Raw genomic sequence first — 19,106 nt, 5'->3', positions numbered from 1 at the left:
CCGGCAGAGGCAAGATGTTTCTCTGTAATCTACCAGCTTTGAAGTGTAAATAAAGTAATATAGAGTATGTGGCACGTATTCCTCATCATTCCGCTGTGCTTGGGACACTGCAATTTCAAAATTCCTATGTGAGGATCATCTAGTCCAACCCCTGCAATGCAGGAATCTTTTGCCCAATGTGGGGTTCGAACCCATGACTCAGATTAAGTGTCTCATGTTCTTCCAACTGAGCTATCCCAACCAACAGAAGTTATCAAAATTTGTCTGATAGGTTTGCATTGCCCCTTGGTTAGTGTTTCCATATGAGGTAAAATGTAGAGGAATTTCAGGTAGAACAGCTGAGGAATTTCCTACAGGAAAGTGTACAGGTGTGGAAACCCCAAAAGTGATTCCTCTTTGAGAGAATTGCATGTGAGGTGTGGCATTATGATTCACAACACGCTGCATGACTGCTACTTCGTACTCAAACTGAGACTCAGAAGAGAAGCTGGTTTAATTTCTGTGTAAACAGCGCAGGAAATCCAGCTGTAACTTGTTAGCTCAAGATGGAACAATGGCAAATGAAGTCACCCTGAGCTGAGGTGGGAAGAGCCACTGGTGGGAAATCAAGGTTAGAGGCTCTTCTCCAGGTTCTAACCTCAAAATGGCTGTGCTGCATGTAGGAATATGTGGAGCAAGGTGAAGGAGGTTTCCTTGAAGGAAGGAAATGACAATCAGCTTAATCTTAAAAGGCAAAACTCATATTGGCTGCAGCATAGCCAATGCAGATGTAATGGAATAATCTTATCTTCGTGTGGTACAGTCTTAATCTATCTGATCTAATTTGTCCCCGGGGAAAAGAGATGAAATCCTAGTTACTTAGTGATGAATTGGGAACAGGTGGTGCAAGAGAGGAAGCAGAGACTTTGGTTTTAGCTGGTTGACTTGTATAGTGTTGGTGTGTGTTGAGTAGTTCATACTGGCTTCAGCCCATGGCCCTGGTCACAGGGAATTGTGCCACATCCGTGGGTGGCTATGGAAACTAAAGAAGGCTGGCATGGAACTACCATTCAATATTTTTAAAGAAGAAACCTGCTAGGATTCACACTTAATTGGATACTGTGCCCTCTACCAGTCTTGCAGCCTGTTCCCCGATGTGTGCAGGCTAGTTGGGTTCACTCAGGAGTCCAATAATATCTGGAGGGCCACAGGCTTCTCCATCCCTGCTTTACTGCATTTTAAGAATGATACTGACATTGCATGGCATAGACATTGCTCTGGAGCTGACTGAGGATTCCCAGGTAAGTTCCACCCTCTATTGTGTGTGCATGGCGGCCCCAACCCTACCTCATCAGCTCCCCTGGCAACACCTCCCCAGCTGGGATTGGTTTACTGTCTGAGGTTAGGCGGGAACCTCCAGGTATCCAGCTTGGGGAGGTGAAGCCTGTGTGACTTGCCGGGGATCATGTAGGGTTAGGGGGCTGACCGCAACCACACAAAAAGCGCCCCCCCTTTGAAGTGGGGAGCGGTCATTTCTAATTTAGGGTTTGAAAACAAAAACAAATTAATCACAGTATTCTATATTTTTGAGACTATGCCTGCTATAAATTACTGGTATTTAACTCCAGCCATTTGAGCTATTGATCGTGGTTTATTAACATGAGTAGCCAGCCTGTAAGTAGCCATAATAGTAAAGGAAGAAGGTCCTGACTGAGGCCTCCCATCTGAGGTTGAGTGGGCTAAGAGGCTAATCAGGATAATTATGTAAGCAGGACCATTAAGCCTGGCCCAATATAGAAGCATCATGTAGTTCTGGTGCAATAAGAGGCCAATGCTAATAATGACAATGTCTAGAATTCTCATTACTGACTCACTGTTGTGGTTGCATTTCAGAAGAGGATGAGCTGGAGGAGACAAAAGACATCGCTGTTCGTGTAATGTCTTCTCAGTCCGTGCTTGTTACCTGGACAGATCCCATCTATGAGAAACAGAAGAAGCCTGTCTCCTCTAGGTACTAGACATTCTTTTGTTTGCATCTAGATATGCCGGAGGTGTTCCAAGTCCAACCTGTGTGAAGCTACTGAATGATGGCATGGTCAGGGAATGACTTTAGGATAAAATAAAGCGAGTGGTTTCATACCTTCCTTTGCACATGAGTAATAAGGCTGACCTGTACTAGTGCCAATCCACAGCATGTCTGGCGCATCTTGGTGGGTATCTGACCTCAACAATCAGCAGTGTACTGCCTAGCAGACTGGTGTCCCTTTTTCATTGCAGATACGGTGTGTAAATGGTATTGTTGTAGATGGTCACGCCTTCATTTTCCCGAAGTGGTGTTTTTCTTCTATTAGGATTGTTTTTAATTCAGCACATGAAATAGATGAGGACAGGGAAGAGAGAGATTTATATAAAAGGCCTTACAGAATATGCCTTACCCAGTGCTGGCTCCATATGGGGGTTCCTTAGGTATATTTGCCACACTGAGGGCCCTTTTCTTCAGTGCCCATTTACTGAGGAGTGGCTTGCTTGGTAGGGCAGAGCCACAGCTCTAGGGACAAGGCAGCAGCAATGCCAGGACTAGGCAAGCACCTGTGGAGTCAGTCTATCACTCCCACTGGTGCACCCGCAACAGCTATGATCTTGCTACCCCCACTGGTACCACCACCACCTATATTTATATGAGTAGCTATGTAAAGTTAGGTCCCAGTCAGAAGGGCAATAGAGTTGTGATTTAGGGGGGGAGGGTGATAGGGAGGCAACTTTTGTTCTTGCTCAGGATGCCCTATTACCAAAGTTTGCCCCTGGTTCGTTGAGTCTGTTCTTGTCATGATTTACTCCACATCTGATCTTGCTACCACCAAACCCCTCCCAGTAAGCGGCAGTGATGCTGCTGCTGGGAGGCTATTGTTCTGGCTTTGCCGTACTGGGTGAACCACTCCTGCATTTCCATTGGAAGTGTTTTTTCAAACACCTCATGCTGGAGCATTGCGCAAAGACAGTGAAACTTAATTGGAGCTGCTTGTGCAAGCTCTTACAGAAGCACGAGAACCATTAGGGTTGCCATATTTTAAAAAGTGAAAATCTGGACACAAAAGTTGTTGAGCTTTCTTGGGCAAAATTTTGAGCTTTTTTTTTGGTCAAAGTTGCTGAGCTTTTTTGGCAAAATCACAAAAATGACATTTTTGAGGTATTTTTCAATAAGATCAACAAAAACAAAACAACAAAAACAACACTGCCGGCATGGGTGTTGTCATACGTCCAGATTTTCCCAGACATTTTGCTGTTTTCCGCCCGGACACTGCTTATGACTGCGGTATTCTGGGTATGTCTGGGAAATTCCAGACACTATGATTTAGTGTAGAAGATCATGTGACACATGATTAATTTTAATGACACTCCTGTGTTTGAGGAAATGTGATCATGGCATCATTGTGACTCAGAATTGCTATGTCCCCCCCAAACTGTTAACTTGTACTTCTGGTGAGTATAGTCCAATGGACTTGTGATGAGCTGAACAGTTATAGTTGTGCTTTATATCTTGTGACTGTGGTTAACAATGCATTCTTCCATGTTTTATTCTAAGGCAGTACACTGTCCGTTATCGAGAGAAAGGGGAATCAGCGAGGTGGGATTACAAACAAATACCCAACAGAAGGGTGTTGGTAGATAAACTGATTCCAGACACCATGTATGAATTTGCAGTTCGAATCTCACAGGGAGAAAGGGAAGGCAAGTGGAGTGCCTCAGTTTATCAGAGAACCCCAGAAGCTGGTATGTATATTTAAGAATGTGATTTATACAAGTTAATTGCTTGGGGTTGGATCTGCGACTACTTGGGGCTGCTTTACACAGAATTCTACACCATTCAACATCTCATTTCTTAGTGACTCAGCAATTGATTACCCAACTGAAAAGAATTGTGTTTGAGGGCCATATATGACGTTCCACCATAAGGGCACATGCTGCCCAGATGGATTTCATGGGAGGAATTCAATGTGTTCCATCAGCACAAGTCTTTCAGCTTGACTGATAGAACTATTTCTCCTCTTCTCCCACTGTCCACGGTTCTGGGAGTTCTCCTGACTCCCCCTGAGCCAATTTGGGGATGGGCATGAGGGAGCGCAGGGGAAGGGAAAGGGGAAAGCCCCATTATACACCTGGAAGTCATTGCACAGGGCTTCCACTGATGGGACTCGTCAGGTGAATCCTGCCACAATCATTTTGCTCCCCTCTCTTCTACTGTAATATCTAATATCACATAACTCGTGCTGTGATGTCACACCATTCTTTGTTTCTGTCCCCAACGCACTCTACATCATTGGCCCTTGGAAGTGGTCAGAAAATGTGGAAACTTCATAGCATGAGAAACTTTTGACAGGCATAATAGAGAATGAGGAGTAGGTAAATGTACTTCTACTATTTTGGGTGTACATTTTACTGTGATGTCTCATTTGGACCCTAAACTCACATGAGCATTTGTGTATGATGGTGTCAGTGCCATACACACAAGTAAGAAAAAGAGGCTGGTTTTGTTTGGGTTCTTTTAGTCCAGCCTTCCCATCTTTGTTTCCTCCAGTTGTTGTTGGACTCCAGCTCCCATCATCCCTACCATGGAACATCCTGGCTCAGGGATCATGGAGTCCAACAACACCTGGAGGGAACCAGGTTGAAGAAGGCTGCTTTAGTCCATTTCCAAAGTGTTTTGCAGAATCTGGATTTGCTTATTTGCTTATCCATTGCTTATTTTCACTATTCCTTTTCCCCTTTTCCTTTTTGGTCTGTTGTGTATGTCACAGCTCCCACTGGTGCTCCAGAAAACCTGAATGTTTGGCCAATCAAAGGCAAAACAGCAACTGTTGCTGCTACCTGGGATGCTCTTCCAGAGAGTGAAGGAAAAGTGAAAGGTAGGTGGCGACCACATAGAATTTACTGTACGTATAGCAGAACAACTGTAAATCACCTTGAAATTAATATGAAAGGCAATTAATACATTAACAAATATTAACAAACTAGCATGAGAGGTTCTAAGTTCCAGCTCAGGTAGAACCGCTGAGCAAAGATGAAGGAAACCACATATTCAATCCTGAAAATCCAGTGGCTATAATGTACTCAGCTTCTGTTTGTGGCTTGAAAATCCTGCTGCTCTGCTCTAGGTCCAGGGCTGGGGGTTCTGTGGCTCTCCATATCTTCTTGAACTCTGACTCCCATCAACCACAGCCAGAATTGCCAAGGGTCAATGTTGATTGGGTTATAGTACAACAACATCTAGAGGGCTGCTGCTTCTCTAGCCCTGTTCTAGGTAATATGCTCTTATTGCCTGGTGGTCTGCTGGCAGGCTGAAATGTCTTCGGTTGTTCGCAGTGCTGCAAACAGAGGACTTTCAGTTGTGGAACAGTTTGACCTTGACTCCTGAGTGCTCAGCTACACCACAGATCTAAAATGGCCTGGTAGATTTTCCTTCTCTCCCATGGATTTTAGTTTTGTGAGGGACCAATAAGAGAGAATTCCCGTAACTTTCGTTGAGCCACAATCCCTCAGATTTTCTTTGACTGCTTGAATCTCTTTGCTACTTTTGTTCAAGACATTTCTAGCCATCAGCATGATCTATGGGCAAGTTCCAAATTCTACACCATAACCCCACATAGAGGGGAAGGTTGTGCAGACAGACCAGCATGGAACCAAGGTGTGGGTCAAGAATGCTAAACTGGAAGGGACTGGATTATACAGGGTGGTGAAAGCAGCCACAAGAGAGGTCTATTTTTAATTTGCATAGATACTCTGACTCCTTCTGTTAACACTAGATGAATTTTGTTCATCTATCCAAATATTGCCTATTTTGGAAGAACACGTGCCCCGTGTAGCTATTGCTGGCAAGCCGTGATATTATGTGTCCTATAAACGGCTGGTAGAGTCTATATTTTTCAAAGATAGTATTATCCACTTGTCTTTATTTTGAATTTTCTGTTGTTTTGAGTTATCACCATAGGCACCACTTTTTATATATACAGAAGCAAATTCTGAATACAGCAGCTCATGCAAAGGAATTGCTCCACTTTTGGTACTGCAGAAAGGGGGCTGATGCTGTGGGATCAAGAATTCAGAGTTAAATTCTGCAGAGGAGGCATTTTTACACAGCAAATCAGTTGTGGAGTGGAGGGCTTCATGTGATCTTTCTTTGGGGTGAATGTAGAGTTGGGGGAGGGCAGTAATGTCTCTTACAAACTGATTGATTCAATTTGAATCTAAAGGGAAATCTGTCAAATATTCACTTTTTGAAATATGGGAACCAAAATACAGTATTCTTTTGAAATTCACACTTCTCTTAATTTTGCAGTTCTGTCCTCCAACAAACTAGCATTTACAAAAATGCATATATTTGGGAGGGTGTATAAAAATTAATACATAGGTGAAAACAAATTCTATTAGAAAAATGGTTTGCTTGCAAAAATGTGTACGTTACTCAAAACTACATACAGAAATGTGTTTATTATAAGAAATTCACATCAAAATGCTGATGAAATTTCACAAAGATTAAAAACACACACAAATTGTGGCAGAAAACTGGAGAATTTAAGATCGTAAAAATGAGAAACAGAGAGAACCAAAATGACATATCCTTCTGGTGTGAAGCCAAACTCCAAAGTGAAGCATTGTGATGAGTCCAGATGAGTCAAGTGGCAACAGAGAGGAAAAGTACTTTCCTAACCTACCTATTGCCTTTCTTCTCCAGTTAGCTGTATCTCTTCTCATTGATTCCTGATCTGAAGCCCTGCTGCTTCCCATGCTGTTGAGGAAGTGCCAATGCCTTGTGTCAGCTGTGCTCCAGTTTCTGAGAGGGGTGATGCTGGCATGAGGAGGAGCCAGCAGCTATGGTGTGGGCTGCTCTCATGTTGCCTGTAGTTTGTTGCCTTACCTTGGCAGTGCAGAAAGGAGCACATCTTCATTGCTATTGGCACTGGGTTGTATCCAGTGAAGTCATCTTGTCTGCACCTTGACTTCTGCTTGCAAAACAGAACTTCTCTTCCCTGTCCTCTCCCTCCCTACCTCCTGCAAATCTGCTCCAGAGGGTTGGTGGAACCCCTACAACAGATCTGGGAGAGAAGAGGAAAGAGAAGTTCTGTTTTGCAAGCAGAAGTACCGTACTTGTGTGAATGGGACGACTTCGTTGGATACAACTCATAATTTTAAAAGGTAATAGTAATATCTAAATGCAACTCTAAAAATGACATGGAGCTGTTCTTGGTTATCTTTACATTCAGGGCTGGTTGAGGTGTAAGGCTCTAAGATATCAAATGATTGACACTTCAAGCAATAGCTGGAAGAGTTGCACATCTGTTTGATCTGTTTGATCATGTGCACATGATGTTTGATGGCATATGATGTTGAACCAGGGAAAGGTGGGCATGGTTCACTGAAAATGGCATGGCAGGTCAATCTCAGAGGCCTGGCAAGCCTATCTAAGCCCATGGGCCATAGGTCCATCAGCATTAATATATAGCCATGGACTATGTGCCTTTTATCAACTCTTATTATTTTAATAAACAGCTGATTCACTGTGTTATTTGCAAAATCTTATGATGTCCAAGGTAGGGGTGGTAATATAAACGATAAATAGTGAGTGAGAGAGTTGGGTATTTAGTTAAATATATTTGGACATTTGCAACTAAAAAGGCTGATGGAATGCTTGGTCAACTTACTATGTATATGATGTCTTTGATGCCCCAGCTGTTGAACTTGACGTGCATTGCCAGTGTATTAATTTTAGTAATGCACGTTCTAATTCATCCTACCCATACAGTCTGTCCGCTGGAAACAGGATTGTTTTCAGTTTCCTCCTTCCAACCGTCTGCCAAATCATTTCAGAATACATTCTCTCATACGCCCCCGCTCTCAAGCCCTTCGGAGCAAAGTCCATTTCCTACCCGGGAGATACGACATCTGCCCTAGTGGAAGATCTGCAGCCTGGGGAGCGCTATATTTTCAAAATTCGTGCCGCAAACAGGAGGGGCCAAGGGCCTCAGTCTAAAGCCTTCAGTGTTGCCATGCCAGCAAGTAAGTATGATGTTGTCACAGTTCAACCAGCCAGTTTCCTCTTTGCTATTTTGCCCTATGTTCCATTAAAAGCCATTGGATCGCTCTGGAGTGGTGACTTTGGGGTGGGTGGGCCATGTAAACATTCTACAAGTTGGCTAAAGTATATTAGATTTCAGTGTAGAAATGGACATTCTCATCAGAATTCTACAGTTGCCTTTAGAGTGCAATCTGCGTTGATGGCTGGTTAGGATGCTGAATAGTCACCTCTACATTGGCCTCCATTAGCAGAGAGGGCTGTTGCCAAATTGTAAGGTGGGGTCGCTCCACCCATGGGGGCCTTAGCTTTCGCCAGCTAGGTAGGAAGCTACCACTACTGTTTCTTCTACTGTATCTAAAGCCCTGCAGATTCTGTGAGGGGACCAGCCTGGTACTGGCATAACAATTTTAAAGTATTCCCCATATATATATATATATATATATATATATATATATAATGTGCTTCCCAGTCCTGTTGAATGTTTGAAATGGCCATTTACCAAGACAAAGGTCCATCTCACTCATTATTGTGTATTGCCTGGCAGTGTCTCTCCAGGCACCGAGCCATAGTCCTTGCGCCCTGGCTGGCATGAGATTGCAGGGCTTGGGATGTGGTGGTTGATTGAGAACCTCACTGCTTCCTCGTTTGAATTGTTCTGTTTGTCTCTGAGATGGATAGATTTGATCTGCAGTGGCATTTGGTTTTTGGCATGCAGTGGCATTTAATTGTTGACATTTCACAACTGCTTCCTGCAAAAAGCAAAACAAATGAAAAAGCTTGTAAGTCTTAGGCCCTCACATTTCAAATTAAAATTTTGTCTTAAAATGCAACCTCATAACATTTCAAATTGTCCATTTTTGAGTATTTATGAATATTCATTACTGTGTTTATTCCATGACTATGTGAATGAGAACCGTAGATTTAGGACAAGGGCTTTGAATCACCATAATTTAAAACATGGTTTGGGATTGCTGCCAGAATGTTTCATTAGGCAAGCTATTTTCATTTTCTTTTAATAACAGTTGGTTACTTTTATAGATTTCTATGTTTAATCTCTTTCCCTCCCCCTGCCCCTCTCTTCTGTTGTAGCCAATATAGGTGAATCAAATATTGATCAACAAACGAATATCGAAGCGGATTTGGAACCGAAAGCATCTAAGAATTCTGCACCTTCTTCCTCTGTTCACACCTCTTCTGCCTCATCACCGTCCTCTTCCTCTAAGCAAACTTTGGGTCATTCATCCACTTTTCTTGGTGGCAGAGATTCAAAAAGTTCTGCTTCTGACTTAAAGAATAAACTTCTAGCTGGGAGCAGAGTCCCTACCAAGTCTCAGGTGTCTTCTAGAAAGGGAGCAGAGCTAGAAACTGATTCTCTCTCCAGAGAAGACACTGCTGACCACAATCCCTCCAAAGAAGCTGCAACAGTGCAGCCACAAAATCAGGATGTTAAGAGCAGTGTGAAGTCACACTCCCCAATTAAACCTTCGCACTCTGTCATTTCCTCAGGTAAAACACCTCATAGGTCACGCACACCTGTAAGAACAGGGCAGGCAAGCACTGATAAGCGTCATTCATCACCACCCTCCCTCTCACCACACCCTTCATTATCTTCCATTCCTAACTATCCCAAAACTGAAACAAAAAATCTAAGACAGAGCAGCTCTAAACTACCTTCTTCCCATGAAGTCATGCTGGATAATCTGCCGGTTGATAATGAAAGTAACGATCAAGTTGACAGTTCAGAGGAAAAGCCTAAACCTCCAGAAGTTAAGCATTCAGTTTCACATTCAAATCAGCAGCCATCTGGATCTCGGAAGGTGGTTCAGAATCATTCCACAAAACCATTCCTTCCTTCTGTATCATCTGCAGCCTCAAATTCTCAAAGTCATTCACACCATCCCTCTTATAAACTAGTTCCCCCTGATTCCAGTGATGCTTTTGACACTGATAAAAGCAAAGAAACCGAAAAAAGAGAGCAAAGACCAGGTTCTAGGCTCTCTTCTCCTCAGGGCAGTTCATCTGCATCTGTGCAAACGAGGCCTCTCCTGCACTCTAACCGCCATGTGCCACGAGATCCGAGAGTTTCTGCGGTTGCTGCTGCTGCTACTCATACTTTACCTCATTCACATAGCTCATCTGCTAAACGTAAGGCTGAGGGAAAAGAAGGTTCTGATGCTAATAATGGTGAAAATGATGAAGGAGAAGATGAAGAGAACAGAAGAAGGCCATCTTCTAGATTCAGTTCTAGGTCCTCTTCAAGTTTGTCTGCATCTGAACGCTTTAATTTGTTCAAATATAGATCAGCCCTTACTGCCAACAGATTTGCCAACAAAGGCAGTAATATGTATGGTACCAGGACTCCACCCCCAAAAGGCCCCTCTACTACACAGTCCTCAAAGGTTCAACCTCAGTCCAGTTTACGTTTGGCATCAGGCAGTAATCACAGGTCCAGTTCCAATAAAGACAAAGAACTGGAGGATGAAGATGAAAGTCCTCTGCCTTCAACTCTTCCTAATGCTTATTCACCATCCTTTTCTAAACAATCTTCTTCAGTGGACTATACCAAAAGGAGGAGTTCTCTGGCTGAATCTAAGAATCATCACAGAGTTATACAAGAAAACTATAGCAAAGAACGAGAAGCTACAGATATAGATTCTTCACTCAAAGTTCAACACTCTGATGCTGTGTCTTCGGTGTCTAGCCAATCCCCTTCATTAAGCAGAACAAACCATCATTCTGGTGTTTCTTCTCAGTTAACAAATGGCCATAGTTCAAGGTCCAGAGGCTCATCTCCATCTTCTGATTCTTTATTAAGGACATCTATGGAAAAGTCAGTTCCTTTACAGCCTCCTGCGTCTAAATATCAACCTGACCATCTTGAGAGCAAAGATACATCTAAGTCAAAGCAAGCCTCACCTTTGTCTAAAAAACCATTAATGGGAAGGTCTCATGCTTTATCCCGTAAAACTCTTCATCCAGAAACCATCTATTCCTCAAAAGCATCAACTGATCAGTCGCAACATTCAAGAAGCCACCTTACACTACCATCCCACCAGAGTAATGAAAAACTAGAAGACAGAGATGATGACAGTTTGGAGGGAAACTATTATAAAGAGGCAAGTGATAAAGAGGAACAGAAGGGTTCTTATTCAATACCTGCCAAAGAAGTCTCTCCATCTAGGAGAATATCTCAGGGAAGAACCAGCTCTCTTGCAAAGCATTCTGAGTCTCAGACCAGTAAATCTGGGCAAAGATCTTCAACTCAGCGAGAATCTTTAACCTCCTCCAGAGGTTTAGGTCTGTCACCAGGAAAACATACTGGGTCAAAGATTATTGCATCTAGTGAAGAGACATCTGATGCATATAAAGTGCCTGCATCTCCCCATCAATCCAAATCTGTTCAGCCAGCATCTACCTCTAACAGAGACCTAGACAAAGACCATCACTACAGCAGAGAAACTTCTTTATTTTCAAAATCATCCTCAACTTCTCTGAGACAAACTCATCCTTCAGTGCCCCGTTATCCATCTGGCTCCAGAGTCCCTACTAGGACAGGATCTCAAACAGACAAAAAATATGGACTCCTGCAGCCAGCCCCAACAAAAGTTGAACTTTCTCCCAAAATGTCATCCTCTAAAACACATCAGTTGATAAACAGTGATGATGATTATGAGGATTATGACCAGTCAGAAATGGAGGAAAATCCAACATCTCCAGCAGCAAAGTGGTCATCTTCTTCGGTTTCTAGGGGCAGTCAAAGCCTAAATAATAATGTTGCTGGTGATAAAAGTAAATCACCAAACCCTGCATTGCCCCCCAAAGCAAAATTTGCTGATGAGGAAGTGTACAAACAAGATGAGGAGGAGGAACAGGAACAGCCCACTTCTAAAACATCAAACACTGCATTGAGTAGATCTACTGCTTTAACTTCTAGGTCTTCCCAGTCTTCTAACAAACTGAATACATTGCCTAAAGTGAACTTGGCTTCACCACGTTCCTCTGGTTCTATTTCTGGATCTTCTCAGCTTCATCCCAGTCACTCTGCGTCTCCAACACATTCTTCATCCTCAGTGTCCTCCAATCAACGAACACAAAACTCAAGGGTATCCAGCCCTTCTCAACGACAGCAGCTTAGGCTTCCTAACAGGCAAGGTAATGCATTGGTGATGCTTGTATTAATGCTTGTTAACTGGATGTTCCTCCCATCCGAATCCTTTTATGGAGAAAATGTGTCATTATAAGATGCTCCCAAACATTGTGCTTTGAGATCTCATCAGTGGATATAGTTTTGTTCTGAAACTGTCTATCAGTTCACCTACTTTGCTAAGTGGCTGTTTAATTCCTTGCCTCATTTTGGCCCATCCCCAAATCTCACTGCTCCCAGCTGGCCATTTCTCCCATAACGTCTCACTAGTGTGTCCTAATTCACTATTTCTGCAGAAGATTATTCAATTCAAACCTAATATTAAGTAGACCTGATCACTAGTGGGTGAGTATTCAGAGACTTTCATAGTTTTATTCAGGGTATGTCCTGATAGGTCAACTGAATTTTATTCCTTAAATTGATTTATTATTAGTCACACAAATCCTGTATATCTAGCTAGTATGTAGAATTTTGATGAAAAACAGACAAAAAACATCCACAGGTGAAATCTACTATGACATAAGAATATCCCATGCCTAAATATAATGTGTAAAGAAGCCAATAGTAAAATCATAGTGGTCCCTAATGTCAGACCATAAAAATCACAAATCTGTACCAGTGTGTTGGACATATATCCAGTTTATTCCCACTGAATATAATTGGGCTCATATAGTTTAATCAGTGTATGTATGCTAACTGTTAGAATCACTGCAAGTTGCTTTTTAAACCTGCATCCCAATGGAATACCTGCATTATTTCATAAATGAATATATTGTACAAGTATGTATATAAAATACATTTATATGTTAACATATGTTTTATTAAACAGCTTTGGGGTTTTATAGTTTTATAGCATACCAGTTTTATTAAATAAATATATATTGTGTTATTATAAATATTTGGAACTATAATTTTACTGAATGGACAGAGTATAGACAAAGTAATGGATAATGCATGCTTTGTGTTGTATATATTTCAGGAAATGGTGGCAAGCCCAATCTAACCACAAAACCAGATCAAAATAATAAAGTAGTCCCTGGTACTAATGGAAAGCGAAATGGACAGAAAATAATAAATGGTCCACAAGGAATAAAGTGGGTAGGGTGACCTTATTTGAAAATACAAAATACTTTTAAGATTTAACGTTATATTATTTCATGTTGGAGAGCCTTTCAATCTACACATTGCTTTTAGATTGTAGATCTTGACCGAGGGCTGGTGCTGAATGTTGAAGGAAGGTACCTCCAAGATTCCCAGGGGAAACCTCTCAGAGTGAAATTAGGAGGAGATGGCCGGACTATTGTTGGTAAGCAGCAATATGAACCCGGGGCGGAATGTGGGTTATTCAGAGCATGGGTTCTTGAAACACAGGAGGGGAGACCTGTGGCTCTGCAGGTGTTACTGGACTTCAAACCCCCTCATTATCCATGACCATTGACTATGCTGGCCAGGCCAGTTCAACATTTGAAAGGCAGCATCTTCCCCATCCCTGTTCTATTGAGTTACTTGATACTTTTTCTATCTGATGAGCTGAAGAGAGCCCATTGGCATAGCAATCTATACAATACAAAGCTATGAAAAAGATGGGAAATTGTATGTGTGTTTGGTATTCTCTAGATACTAATGCAGCATGCCTATGAATATCATTTGCTGGGAATTGCAGGTGAGGAGAGTGCTGCTGCATTAAGGTCGTGCTTATGGGCTTCCCATGAGAATATGGTTTGCCCATGTGAGAACAATATGTTGGACTAAATGGACCTTTGGCCTGATTCAGCGTGTCTCTTCTTAAGTTACAGGGCGGCCCCTACATCTTGCTAGCTTTGTTGCAACAGAAGTATGTACCTATTCGTTCTAACAATCCCTCTGCCCCTGCCCCAGTAGTCCCTCAAAGGCCACAAAGCAAAACTTCATGGTATTAACTGTATCTGAGGTAAATTTTTGTCTTCTTTTGTTCTTTTAGATTCCAAAGGAGCTCCTGTAGTAAGCCCAGATGGTTTGCCGTTGTTTGGGCATGGGAGATTTAGCAAACCTGTAGCAAATGCACAAGATAAACCAATCATCAGCCTTGGAGGGAAGCCCCTGATAGGCCTTGAAATGGTTAAAAAAACAACCACTCCTTCCACCACCACCACAACAACAACCGTGAGGACAACTACTGCCACTACTACTACCACTCCTGAACCTACCACTCCTGAACCAACAACTACTGAGCCACCAACTGAGAAACCACAGCCTACCTGCCCGCCTGGGACTTACGCAGAGTATGATGAAGAGGGGAATATTGTGTTAGGATTTGACGGTCTGCCTGAATGCAATTCTGAAGGTACTGACTTTTATGCTAGTTTATGTGTATATATATGTGGTATTTCTATTTAAATAGTTCTAGTAGCAGTGCAGACAGGTAAGATTTGGGTGACAGGTACCTTATAGGAACACTGGCCATGGATGAAGCAACAAACCAAGATGTGCCCCTTTCCATTTCCTCCCGTTTTCTGTTGTGATGAATCATCATGCTGCTTGAGTTAGCAGAGATGGAAGAATATTGCATACCATCCTTTAAAACCAGGAGGAGAAGCACATCCTGGTCTTTAGTTGTGTAAAACTAAATCTCATCCCTAATGAGTATTGGGTGGGTATGCCAAAATAGCACACAAACCTGCCAGCTGCTTTGTTGTTAAGACATTAGGGCCGTGGTTCCCAACGTGGGGCACACGCTCCACAGGGGGGCAATTTGAGAATGAGTTTTTAACAGTGAATGGCCTTTGAGGCTTCCTCCACGTGAACAGGAGTTCACTTTTTGAATAATAAGACTTATACGTCATGGGCATCAGGATTTTAGAGGTGCATAGGTGGGGCATGGCCAAGAAAAAAGGTTGGGAACCACTGCATTAGGGCAAGGCCTTGACCTAAATGATGCGTTTATCATATAGAACAGGGAAGGGGAGCCTATGGTTGTAAGATGTTTTTTGGACTAAAGCTCCCATTATCCCTGACCAATGCTGGTTGAAGCTAATGGTTGTTGGAGTCCAACAGCATCTGGAGGGCCATGGATTCCCCAGGCCAGATATTGAGGTCAGCATCCTCTGCTTTATATTGTATCCCTGCCACTACCATCATGGAGCCCACCATTTACGATGTGGTAATCTACCATGGAGTGCATGTCACTACTTGCCAGATGTTAAGAAGTTGGGTGAATCCCATTTCTTGTTGAAGGGTGTGGGGAGAAGTGTGGTAAGATTTGGCAAGTCTGTACGGATGACTGATTTACCAAGTGGTCACTTGGTCATTTCTAGTGTTGCTAATCTAGTTTTGACTGTTTTTGTACTATGCACTGAAATTTTATTTTTGCAAGTCACTTTGAGACTTCAAGGGAAATGACCAATGAATCAAATCAATGATTGTAAAGATGCACTATGGTAGGTTAACCATTCCATAAATATCAAGGCAGTCAGGACATTGAATGTGTATTATCTTGTCACCATCCGTATTATATATCCATTCGAATTTCAATGCCTTCACCCTGGAACACCACATCATGAAATGGCTTCCTGCATTTAGCCAGATAATAAAATACTCTTAAGGAATTACTTATAAAAATGGCCACTAAATGGATTTAGTATCAAGGAACAAGAGTGGGATTAGCATGGAGCACAAAGAAGAGGCTAGAAGGAAAGAACCGAGCAGCTAACCATGAACCCGAAAGAGGAAGCAGAATCTCAGCAAGAAAAACAAGAAGGAAATGACTCCCCTCTCTCCAAATTTGTACTAGGTGAGTAATCTCTGTTTGAGGGTGTTTTAAAAATAAATAAATCTGAATGAAATTACTATGTTTCATTAGCACTATTGGCCGGGCTCTCTGGAGGAGAGATGAGGGAGCCAGCTGTGAACCACCTAGTCTGGTGAGAAGATCCAGCCCCCGCTGAGGCAGGCTGTTTTTGCCTCTTGATGTGCAGGAAATATATTTTTTAAATTTCTATCCCACCTTTCCTCCCAGATGAATCCAGGCACTTTGTTTTGTTCTTTTGCCTGTCAGGGGCTATCTGCACTATACATTTAAAGCAGTATCATACCACTTTAAACAGTAATGGCTCCCCCCTCAAAGAATCATGGGAACTGTAGTTTCTTAAGGATGCTGAGAGTTGCTAGGACATTCCCTATTCCACTCAGAGGGAACTAAATAACAGCCAACTGTCCGGCACCAAGGAATACCTTAGTATTTCAAATATAATGCTTCGCGTGAACCCTTGTACACATAATAAACCTTTATTATCACTACACCACCTGTGTGCAGTGAAATTAAATGAGTCCCCCCACCCCCATACACTCAGTCTTGTTCGCGCTCTGTGTGCTTGTTGGAAGTCAATTGCACAATTGCATACATTGTATCTGAACCAAACCAAGTTATAGTAAATACCTTTGTGATTTTCTCTGCACATTGCAATATTATTATAAAATTGAATTGTTGATTTTGTCTTATTTTAGTTTGTTGGAATTGGATTTTTTCAAATGTTACATATTCTGATATATATTGGTGTGTGTTGAGAGCTGCTTTTGGCATAGTTCACTGTGGAAATGTGGCATATAAATAAACTAAAACCGAAACTGAAATGAAATTTAAATCAGTAGCTGCCACCGCTGCCTTTGTAGCTGGAGTCAGTCAGAGCCCCATTTTCTCAGGCGAGGTGGGAATGAGCAAGACAGAAAACAGGGACCAGGTCATACAGGACTCGCAGCTAAATGTTATCCAAGTCTATGTCATTATTTTTTCTCTCTTGTTTGCATCCCTGATCTCAAGCCCCATGGGAGCTCTGAGGCATATATGGAGCTCCAACATCAGTGAGGGGCTTTCCACATATATTGCATTGTTAGAGTCTGCTCTGTGGAACACAATGTTTGTGCAAGTGATCAGAGCTGCTCCTCAAACCAAAATTAATGAATAAGCATGCACAGACTTCTTGCTTTGGATATGTACGTGCTTAGGGTGATATCTGCTTAAGTAATATTTGGGAATTTGATTTCTCTCTCTCTGTGTGTATTCTTTTCAGCTACCACTTCTCCAGCTGGCCTGGCCCTAGCATTGCTAACCACACAATATAATTTATGGAATAAAGCAAATCTACTGAGAGACTGATGCTCTGCAAAATAAACAGCTGCCCCTGTTCAGAAGTCCAAGATTTCAAGGGCTCTTCTTCCTGCAATTCAGATGGAAGTGTGGAAAAACAGAATGCTGCCTGAGCTATTTTTGCTTCTTACACACTGAAACACCTGAGCAGTGTAGCGACGCACCTGGAGTGTTAGGAACATTTCCATGAAGGATAAATGTACGAGCTCTGCTGAACTTAGGCTGGCTGGTTGACAAAAGCAATAATGGAGAAAGCATTGCAAAAAAGACCACTACCCAACAACCACATCCGAAGATGGATGCAGTCTTACATTACGTATATTGCTACCAAATGCAGTAAAAATTAGCCTGCTAAGAAAGTTCCAGAATGTTCTCTCAAGACGGAAAAACAAAGCAGCATACTCAATAGAATACACTGTCATTTCTCAGGAATCTGATATATTGACATGTTTCCAAACAGGCTAAGAAAATGTGGTGTGAAAAATGCTGCTGTGGGTTCTACTAACCCTTTGGTCCAATTTCCTGCTCAGGATTTATAAAGATGACTTTACCAGATATGATTCTGTTTTATAGTCAGAGAATACACGAGGAGCCCAAGCTTATGTGGCACTGAAACTCCAGACGGCTCAACTTCTTTGAGGAACTTTAGTCAACAAAGCCATTAAAAGCCACTTTTATAACTGCTGCTATCACATTACTGGAAAATATAGGCCTATAAACTTGAAGAACAGTAATAAGCATGAAAGTATTAAAGGACCAGTCTTTTCATATTTCCTGCATATCTGAGTTTCAGTAATTTACTGGCTGTGTTAATTTTTCTTTTTTCTTTTAAAGATGCTTGGTAAAGCTAGTGTTTTTCTCAATTAGCTTTCTTCAGTGCATTCAGAATTCACTGGATTGATGCCCAATAGACTTTCTGTAAGCTTGTTGTGGGGGGGAGGGTAAGTGAGTGGATGGATGTACCGTCAGGGGACAAGCTTCAAGTGAAAATGATGTGGTTAATATGCTCATAAGCAGAAATGCTGGCAACACTTTTGTAGAAGAATGAACCATTTTTCTGTTACTCCCTGCTCCCCAGGGTTTGCTTTGACATGGAAACAACAGTTACATTAATTAAACTGCTCTTGAAATATATAAAATGTAAGGGCAGAACCAGGAAATAAAATACTGGTTATGCTTCAAAAACAATGCTATTGCTCAGATATCGTTTACATCTGCTTGTTTGCTACTGAAAATTGAACTTGATCAGCCAGCAATTAACCATTTGCTTTACCATGAATCAGATTAATATTAACATTTTTTTAAGCAGTGGATTAGAGTCTGTTTTATGAAGAGTTGCCATAAATAGGTAATACAAGGCTTTTTAAAAAAGTGAAATATTTGGGAATCTGGTTGACATAAAAGAATATTAACTTGTTTAAGGATAACTATAAAATGTATTATGATAGCACTGGATATAAAAATATATGGCAAATATTACTAGGCTGTTAATAGTCAGAGGTTTAAATATAATTGTTTGCACAGTTGCAGAATATTATCTGTAATTAATGTTTTAAAGGAAGGCATACATTTAACAATAATCTATATGTTAAAGCCCCAGTGCCCAACATTCTGTCACTTTCTAACATGACCAAGGGACAGAATATACTAGAATAGAACTATGCAGATAGGAGCAAGCTTGCTCATGAGCATAGCTCCTTTACTAGCTCCCATACAAGTGATTATCTGTCATCCATTTGTATAGGAAAAATAAAGCTTTGCACTGGGTGCACTGTTGTTAGGAAATCTCT

General features: G+C 41.8%; 1 protein-coding gene across 1 annotated transcript in view; it reads left to right on the top strand.

Moving 5' to 3' along the window:
- Positions 1-19,106, top strand: part of FNDC1 (fibronectin type III domain containing 1) — a 95,356-nt gene that overhangs the window by 43,708 nt on the left and 32,542 nt on the right. Inside the window, exons 3-10 of the mRNA XM_079971145.1 lie at positions 1,873-1,990; positions 3,563-3,750; positions 4,776-4,883; positions 7,843-8,031; positions 9,140-12,202; positions 13,174-13,292; positions 13,389-13,500; positions 14,155-14,517. Of these exons, the coding sequence (XP_079827271.1) occupies positions 1,873-1,990; positions 3,563-3,750; positions 4,776-4,883; positions 7,843-8,031; positions 9,140-12,202; positions 13,174-13,292; positions 13,389-13,500; positions 14,155-14,517 (4,260 nt within the window). The remainder of the gene's footprint in view (positions 1-1,872; positions 1,991-3,562; positions 3,751-4,775; positions 4,884-7,842; positions 8,032-9,139; positions 12,203-13,173; positions 13,293-13,388; positions 13,501-14,154; positions 14,518-19,106) is intronic.

Source organism: Podarcis cretensis (assembly GCF_951804945.1).
Source record: "Podarcis cretensis genome assembly, chromosome: 3".
Taxonomy (NCBI): domain Eukaryota; kingdom Metazoa; phylum Chordata; class Lepidosauria; order Squamata; family Lacertidae; genus Podarcis; species Podarcis cretensis.
Note: the sequence above shows the minus strand (reverse complement) of the source record. Positions and strands in the feature narration are given on the sequence as shown.